The sequence below is a fragment of the Podarcis vaucheri genome (genome assembly GCF_965113315.1).
Source record: "Podarcis vaucheri genome assembly, chromosome: 8".
Classification (NCBI taxonomy): domain Eukaryota; kingdom Metazoa; phylum Chordata; class Lepidosauria; order Squamata; family Lacertidae; genus Podarcis; species Podarcis vaucheri.
Window position 1 is genome coordinate 6,075,106 of NC_138766.1, and position 8,320 is coordinate 6,083,425.

The 8,320-nt window shown below is 46.7% G+C and overlaps 2 protein-coding genes across 2 annotated transcripts in view; both read right to left on the reverse strand.

Annotated features, from left to right (window-relative positions):
- The window catches only part of LOC309538758 (uncharacterized protein), a 46,418-nt gene that overhangs the window by 32,524 nt on the left and 5,574 nt on the right, over positions 1-8,320 (reverse strand). The window lies entirely within an intron of this gene.
- On the reverse strand, positions 1,336-6,457 carry SRA1 (steroid receptor RNA activator 1). The gene is made up of 5 exons (XM_082236149.1): positions 6,362-6,457; positions 6,089-6,277; positions 3,386-3,594; positions 2,154-2,262; positions 1,336-1,879 (listed from the first exon to the last, which is right to left on the reverse strand). Exons 1-5 carry the CDS (start codon positions 6,384-6,386, stop codon positions 1,683-1,685), a joined length of 729 nt encoding a protein of 242 aa, XP_082092275.1. The 5' UTR covers positions 6,387-6,457; the 3' UTR covers positions 1,336-1,682.

Consider the following 8,320-nt stretch of genomic DNA (forward strand, 5'->3'; position numbering starts at 1 on the left):
AGTACAGCCTAGATGGGGGATGACACCTTGCTTTTGAGGTGTCGTTGGCTTCTAGCTGCTGTTATGCTTGTGTACAGCAAGACATTTAAGAGGCCTATTTGCAGCCAACAGCTGGAAGCTGGGAACTCGTCTAATATGTGTATTATACAAGTTAAGATACAAGACTTGTTTCTAAGAATTAGCAAAATTAAGGTAACAACATAGGCCTTAACTTATAGATGCTGTCACTGAGCTGTCGTAGCTCAGTCGGTAGAGCGTGAAATGCTTAATATCAGGGTTCTGGGTTTGAGCCCCATGTGAGATAAAGGGGAAATAAAGTGTAATGCTACCTTGAAACTGTGTACACAGTATTCCAATTAAAAGAAAAAACCACAAAAACTTATAGATGCTGTCAGCTGATCAGAAGGATCATTGCTGAATAACAGTAACTCCCCACCCAAAGGTTAATGGAATGTTACTATTGAATTACTATAGTAACCTTCAATAGTTGCCACAAGGGAAAAATTACTTCCAGAATTAAACTGCATTGTTTAAGACTGAAAGAAGCAGGATGCACAGCAACTGTTGTCATCATATTCTCCACGCTGCCCCAAGAGCATGTGGAAAGAACGTCACAGTGGGAACTGGTTGAATGGAAGCCAGTAGAGGGGTTACAGTAAAAAAAATTATAGCACAATATCCTCTCTACAATGAAGACATTGCAGTAAAAAATGGTTCCTTTAAAATAAAATAGAAATAGCATCTATCCCAGGGGTCAGCAAACTTTTTCAGCAGGGGGCCGGTCCGCTGTCCCTCAGTCCTTGTGGGGGGCCAGACTATATTTTCTTTGGGGGGGGGGGGACGAATTCCTGTGCCCCACAAATAACCCAGAGATGCATTTTAAATAAAAAGACACATTCTACTCATGTAAAAACATGCTGATTCCCGGACTGTCTGTGGGCCCGATTTAGAAGGCAATTGGGCCAGATCCAGCCCCCAGACCTTAGTTTGCCTACCCATGATCTATCCCCTCATTTTGGTTGAATTGCTGAGGACAGATATGCAATTGCTGGGAAACATGAGACCTCACTTTTGTACAGCATACATTTTCCTAGAAAGATTTGAATGAAAAATACAAGGTACATGCAACCCAATCTGTGTGTGGAGGGGGGTGCGTTTCAGGTCATTGTGTCCAGTGGAGGAGCATGCACAAGCCCACGCCTCCATTCCACCCCCTTTTCCAGCCACTTCTGGGTTGCCGCAATGCGCATGCCTGCAGTCACACGTAAATTGGTCGTTGCCTGTAGATGAAGACCAGGAACATTATCCAAACTGAAATGAACTCCAGAGCAGCAGTAGCTGTAAGTGCAAGCTCTTAGTTTCAGTACCACATGTATCAGTCTGGACTTTCATTGTACACTTGCATTACAATTGCATCACCAAGTCACTTCCTTCCATTTGTACCAAGTCCAGAAAGGGCTGGCTATTTTTAACCATAGTCACCAATTTCAAATAGCTGCACAGAATTCTCCAGCTTACTTGAGAGATTCTCCTTAAGCTTTGAGCTTTGGTCAGATTGGCAAAAATTTAACTTGAGTAGGTCACCAATGCTCAGGAGATAAAACACCTTCCTCTGCTGCTTAGGAAATCAGTCCCCTGCGGGCCCAGTCTTATACTGCCAACTCCTTGGACTTGGCCAAATCTTACTGGCATTCTGGTTCCAAAGAGGTTTCAACTTTTTGCTCGTAATCTTCTGTGGCCAGATCTTCTGTATGCAAGTTTCTTGTTTCTGCAATGAGCCTTTTCACTCCTACCATCCACTGGCTCACTTCAGTGACATGGTCCACAATTAGTGAGCGATGGATCTCATCAGCTGCATCCCAGTGCCGCTTCTTGAGCTCTGAAAGTAAAAAGAAAGCATCTCAGAACTGCAAAAGGTAATAAAAAAGTAGCCCAATTCAACTGCTTCCCCTGACCCTAGCTCCTAAGTCACTAAAGAATTAAGGAATGCAGATGTTTGTGGCTCCACAGGCCACACGCATGGACTGCATGCTAATCCTACTGCAGCAGTAGTTCTGCTATAGGAATTATTTAAGGTGGCCAGAGGCTGTAAGATAAGACTTTACAATGAGGAATGTTGCCTCAGAGCACTGAACCTTGTCCTTGCTGCTTACCTTGTGTCAGAATCTTCATTCCTTTTCTCACTGGGGCAGAGAGTTTCCCTTGTACCCACATCTGCTGCAGGATTCCTAAGCGCTTGCTGATGTCATCACAAACCTGTTTCTGAAAAAAGCAATTCTTATTAGGAAGCACATCTCACAAAGGTTATGTTTATAACTACTCACCACAGTCTCCTTGATCCTCTAAAAGGGAATGGCAAAACCCTCATTAGCTTTGAGCTCACAAAAAAGCAAAGCTGTTTGCCTGCCTTCATTTTCATCCTACCAGTTTTATAATTTCACTCTAATCTCTGCTAAAGCAATAGCTATATCTAAGATCTGTCACCGCAGACATTGTGCCAAACCATAGTTCAATATGGTGTCCTAGTTAAACCATCTATTTTCAGAGTCTGGAACGGTCTCTAGCTCACTGTGGATACCATCTTTTCAACACTGCCTGACACATTAATCAAGTCCTCATTGCAAGAAGTCCACAACAACAGAGCTCCAATTTTAAATAATATCTAGACCTGTTGGAATTCCAGCTACAGAAAGTCAAAACCATTTCATGTTAGATGCTACACTTAGATGTGATCCACAGTAATGCAAGAGATAGAAGCCTCACTCCATATATTTCTAATGATCAGCACCTCAGTTTTTTAGGTATTTGGCTTACACGCACATACAGGTGGCTGGAAAACTGCAAGCATCTTGCCATCTCATCCTCTTACTTCCCTTTCCCCAGAATGTCTCCATTATCTGGGGATCATTTTGCCTGCGTTTTTGTTTGCTATGTCTTATGGGGTTTTTTGTGGGGGGTTGCTTGCTATCTTTCTCTCTCTTCTTTTTCTTCTTTCTGTAGTTACTGGGAGTGTTGTGCCGTTGGTTTATTGGAAGATGTTTTGTCTGGGGTTTTTGCTACCTAGTTGCTTGGGTATGCTTGAGGCATGAGTTGTGGGGGAAGGTGGCCAGCTTTTTTTAAAAAAAAAGTGCTTTGTTTTGAGGTGTATATAGGTGTTTTTATTGTTTCATGAGGTTCAGAGCATTGCCAGTTTTTTCTTCTGTGAAATGGTGCCCATTACACCTTCTTAGATTTCCAAATGTGCCCCCACACCCTCTGCTCTAGCTGATCAACTCATCACTTCAGTACAACGAAGCAGACCACAACTGCTCATACAGAGGCAAAAGAACTTTCTTCCCTCCAAAGTAAAATGGGGAAATCCTGAAAAGGCAGCAATTCCACTTACTCGTACAGATCTCCTGCAACTGGCCAGAGCCTCATTCAAGGGGGCAAGAACATCTTCCACATGGCAATCCTCTCCAGCCTCAGTGACCGGTTGGTTTGTGGCATCTACCCTCACAGAGCGGCCTGGCAAACCAGGAGGAGGCAAGCCCACCGGGGGCGGTGGAACAGCTGACGACGCTGCTGAGCAGGTAGCACTTTCTGGACCAGGTGCTAAAAATACAAGTCAGGGGAAAGACACAATCAAGCATACAACCAGTGTATAGTACATAGAGAAAATTGAATTCTGGGTCTCAGAAACAGGCAAGCAAAGCAAAGCCACACCCCTTAGATAGAAACCGAGACTTTTATGTCATTTGCCCAGTACTGTGGAACGCTCTGTCAACAGAGGTTCAGCAGACGCCTTCTGTTTCAACTTTTAAACATCTGATGAAAACTTCTCTATTCCATCAGGCTTATGCAGGGAATTAAGAACACAACTTTCCACAATAGTTAGCTGATTTCAACTTTGTATATTTTTTGTTGTATGTTTTTATGTACAATTGTTGTACACAGCTTTGATTTTTTTTTGAATAGCAGTATTTGTGTAAGTAAATAAATTTGATTCAGTTATGTAGTTCCCACCCTCAGAATTTCTGCACGCACTTCCTTTAGAACACACATCACACAAAAACCCAACCTCCTGATCAAAACCAAATAGCTCTCAGAGGATGACCAGTTTTTCTGAAGAATATCTATTGATCCCTTTAAAAATTGGGCTGGATGAAGCACTTTCATGTTGAGAGTTTCACAGAATATTTTTAAATAGATATATCTGATGGGAAACCACTAGCAGAAAGAGTGCAATTCTGAGGTGTGTCCAGGAATTGCATCAGTAATCCTTAAGCAGGTCACAACTTTCTCCAAGAAGAAAGGGGTGGGGCCTCCAGTCTGGGAATGGAGCTGTGAGGGACGTCCTTCTGATCGCTCCGACTAAATACTTGGAAAGCAGCTCTGTGCTGCCAAAAGATTAATGTCAAATGGTAAATGAACTTTCTACTATCTCTTTACTACTTAAGATAAATCACCATGTCTACCAGCAAGAGAGCTGCTGAAAGAAAAAAAGCGACAGAAACAAACGCTGAAAAAAATATGGCTGATGAAAAAAAAAAAGCTGATTGAAAGGCTACTGAGCATTAACAGGCAGACGCAAACACAGCTACTTTACAAAATATCCTGGCCAAGCTTCAAACCCTAAACCATATACAAGACCAGCTGAGAACTCTAACAAAAGACTTTAATGAGTTCTGGGTACAATTGGCGAACTGTGAAGGCAGACTGGACTCGTTTGAGAAATTTTCACAGGACTCTCACAGCACTCTTCACTGTGGGAACCCATAGTCACACTTGTGATATTCTTTGAGAAAAATTCCTGTGTGATTCTTGCTGTGTGCCTGTCAATCTCCGGAACTGACTTTTATTTCTGTTTTACATTATGATCTTCAAATCCATCTTGGAATTAGGAAATGCTACAAGTTATTGATAAGCATGGCCTTCCTTTGGACATTCTGAGTTTGGACATCTCGCCACATGAAATCTCATATTTTAAAGCATGATTTTTGTGCTGATTGCACTTCTGCTTGTCTGTCCAAATTTGCCCTTGGTATGCCAAACTACCGATTTAGACTCCTATATAACCAGCATCACAAATATCAAACAGAGAAAAGCCTTTACAGCTCTGCAGTTCCAGCCTATGCGTTCTGCCATAGTTGAAGGACACTATTGCTGGATCGCTTATGAAGAGAGTTTGCCCACATGGAGGAAATCTCCCTGAAGACTTACCCCACTAGACGGGTTGCCCAGTCTATGAGGATTAAGAGCAGCTTTGTTCAACAAGTTAAATCTCACAGTTGGGAAATTGGCTGGGTATTTGAATAACATTTTATTAGAACACAAATAAAAAACAGCCAGCTTTGCCTTTAGAGTGGCAATTTTAGGGAGACGTTTGTGGGGGTGACAAGTTGAGGTCTTCAGGGGGAACAAGCTCTTATCCTCACCTAATGTCTGGTTTTAATAATTAAGCTAACTGTTTAATGTATTTCATTCTGTTTTATGTATTTTGCCCTTTGTAATAGCTTCAGCTCTTTGCATGTTTCTTATGGGTACATATATATTTTTTTAACTAATAATGCAAGCAAGACTCCTGAGCAGCCCTTCTACAGGAGGCCCTGGGGCTTGGAGTGAAGTTGGCTACAGGAGGCAGCGGGAGAGAGAGGAAGGAAGAGCCTCAGGTGGGGGGCTCTGCGTTCCCGGCAGGTGTGGGGAACTTGACCCACCTGGGCACAGGAAGAGATGGACAGTCCCAGAGGCTCCTCCAGGGCTCACATTAAGACAGCCGCTTGCAGGGGCTGTCTGCTGGCTTGTTTACAAATTTCATGAAATAAATAAGTGAATGACTGAATAAGTGAACGTATCGTGACGGAGAGAAGGATTATGGTAAAGATATGGTCACTTAATATGGGAAATATCATAATGACAGCAGCCTTGATTGACAAATAGCATCAAAAAAGAGTTACATGGCCTGCTGGGATGGAGAGAGCTAATTCGTCAGCGAAGCGGATTTGGGTGGGAACCCTGATTTTATAGTCCCGAGTTTTGTTTTGTATTTACGCTTTCCCTGTTAACAAAGGAAAAGGAAAAGGAAGAGGGCATCTCCGCGTCTCCTCACCTGGCCCGTGAGGAGGAAGAGGAGGAGCGGGCGGCGGCGGCGGTGCTGCTCCCGGAGCCGCTGCCGGGCGTCGCGTCAGGATCCCCCGCTTGCCGCCGCCGCCGCCGCCGCCTCCTGCCCCGGAAGCCTGAAGCTGCTGCAGGCCGTACGAGAACTGAGGCGGGTCGTTCCAGCCGCGCTCCCGGTTCCCTGGAAAGGAAAGCGAGACGTCAAGGCCATCCCTCCGCCGGCAGCCCGCTCTCCCGCCCGCCCGCCCCTCCGGCGCCCCCTCACCCGGCTTGACGTAGAGCTCCGCCATGGCCTCCCCTCAGCCCGACGCGCCCTCAGCCGCTTCCCGGCGCGTGACGTGGCGGGCCGGATCCGGAGGGGAAGGGCAAAGGACGCCAGGCCCGCATGCGCCGAGGAGGAGGAGGAGGAGGAGGCGGCGGCCCTCGGTCAGGGCCTGGGCGGCGCTTCGCGGGCGGACTCTGGCCCAAGGAGCCCGGCCGCGAGGGCGTGGGGTTGGCCGGCCTCGCCCGCCCCGCGCCCTTCTCCTGCGGCCGAGTGCCAGCCAGGCAGTGGCGTAGCGTGGGTTGTCAGCACCCGGGGCAAGGCAAGTCATTTGTGCCCCCTAACCCGTGGATTTGCGCCCCCTAACCCTAACCCCCAGATGTTGCGCCCGGTGTGGCCGGCCCCCCCTGCACCCCAACCCACGCTACGCCACTGCAGCCAGGGGGCCTTGCTCAGAACGTGAGCCTCCGAGGTAAAGGTTGCTGCGTAACTCAGTGGCGTAGCGTGGGTTGTCAGCACCCGGGGCAAGGCAAGTAATTTGCGCCCCCTAACCCGTGTATGATGGTCTGAAGCTCAACATCAAAAAAACGAAGATCATGGCCACTGGGCCCATCACCTCCTGGCAAATAGATGGGGAAGAAATGGAGGCAGTGAGAGATTTTACTTTCTTGGGCTCCATGATCAGTGCAGATGGTGACAGCAGTCACGAAATTAAAAGACGCCTGCTCCTTGGGAGAAAGGCGATGGCAAACCTAGACAACATCTTAAAAAGCAGAGACATCACCTTGCCAACAAAGGTCCGTATAGTAAAAGCCATGGTTTTCCCAGTAGTGATGTATGGAAGTGAGAGCTGGACCATAAAGAAGGCTGATCGCCGAAGAATTGATGCTTTTGAATTATGGTGCTGGAGGAGACTCTTGAGAGTCCCATGGACTGCAAGAAGATCAAACCTCTCCATTCTGAAGGAAATCAGCCCTGAGTGCTCACTGGAAGGACAGATCGTGAAGCTGAGGCTCCAATACTTTGGCCACCTCATGAGAAGAGAGGACTCCCTGGAAAAGACCCTGATGTTGGGAAAGATGGAGGGCACAAGGAGAAGGGGACGACAGAGAATGAGATGGTTGGATGGTGTTCTTGAAGCTACTAGCATGAGTTTGATCAAACTGCGGGAGGCAGTGGAGGACAGAAGTGCCTGGCGTGCTCTGGTCCATGGGGTCACGAAGAGTCGGACACGACTAAACGACTAAACAACAACAACAACCCGTGTATTTGCGCCCCCTAACCCTAACCCCCAGATGGTGCGGCCGGCCCCCCCTGCACCCCAACCCACGCTACGCCACTGGCGTAACTCAAAGGTAATACTTAGAAAAATGAATGTGAATATGAATATACACATTTAATTAAAATAATATTAACAACTCGGTGGGCTCCCACCCTTGCTGTGCAGAAAAGCAGCGCCTTTTTAATAACCATGTTAACAACAACAACAATTTATAAAAGAAAGACAAGAAATGATTTTGGGCAGAGAAAAGAAAGGACTTTTTCAGGCAGCGCTGGGTCGGAACTGCGGAACTCGCTCCCTCCGGAGGCAGCGCAGACCAACTCGGGTGGCTTTAAACCAGGATCAGAGCAGTTCGTGGAAGAGGAGGGATTTTTATTATTTCGGTCACAGACCAGTTCCAGCCCACATACAATATCAAGGAAGTCCTAAACCACGATAGGGATACATTGGAATTTGCAATTAGGTATAACAGAGACAATGCAGGTATAGCAACAGTTAAAAAACATATAAATGCTTCCAAGTACCAGTTGCTGGAAACCGCAGGAGGGGAGAGTTGCTCTTGGGCTCTGGTCCCGCTTGCAGGCTTCCCATAACTGGCCCTGGCCCTCATCAGCTGTATGCCAAAGAAGGGCCTCCGTTTATGATCGCAGGCCAGTGGCGTAGCGTGGGGGGTGCAGGGG

Bases quoted from the DNA above. Each gene is read 5' to 3' on its own strand.
- SRA1 (XM_082236149.1), bottom strand. From the start codon at position 6,386: ATGGCGGAGCTCTACGTCAAGCCGG. The intron at 2,263-3,385 runs GTAAGTGGAATT...TGCTTTTTTCAG, and splicing joins GTTGCAGGAGATCTGTACGA to AAACAGGTTTGTGATGACAT. The intron at 1,880-2,153 runs GTAAGCAGCAAG...TTTTACTTTCAG, and splicing joins AATGAAGATTCTGACACAAG to AGCTCAAGAAGCGGCACTGG.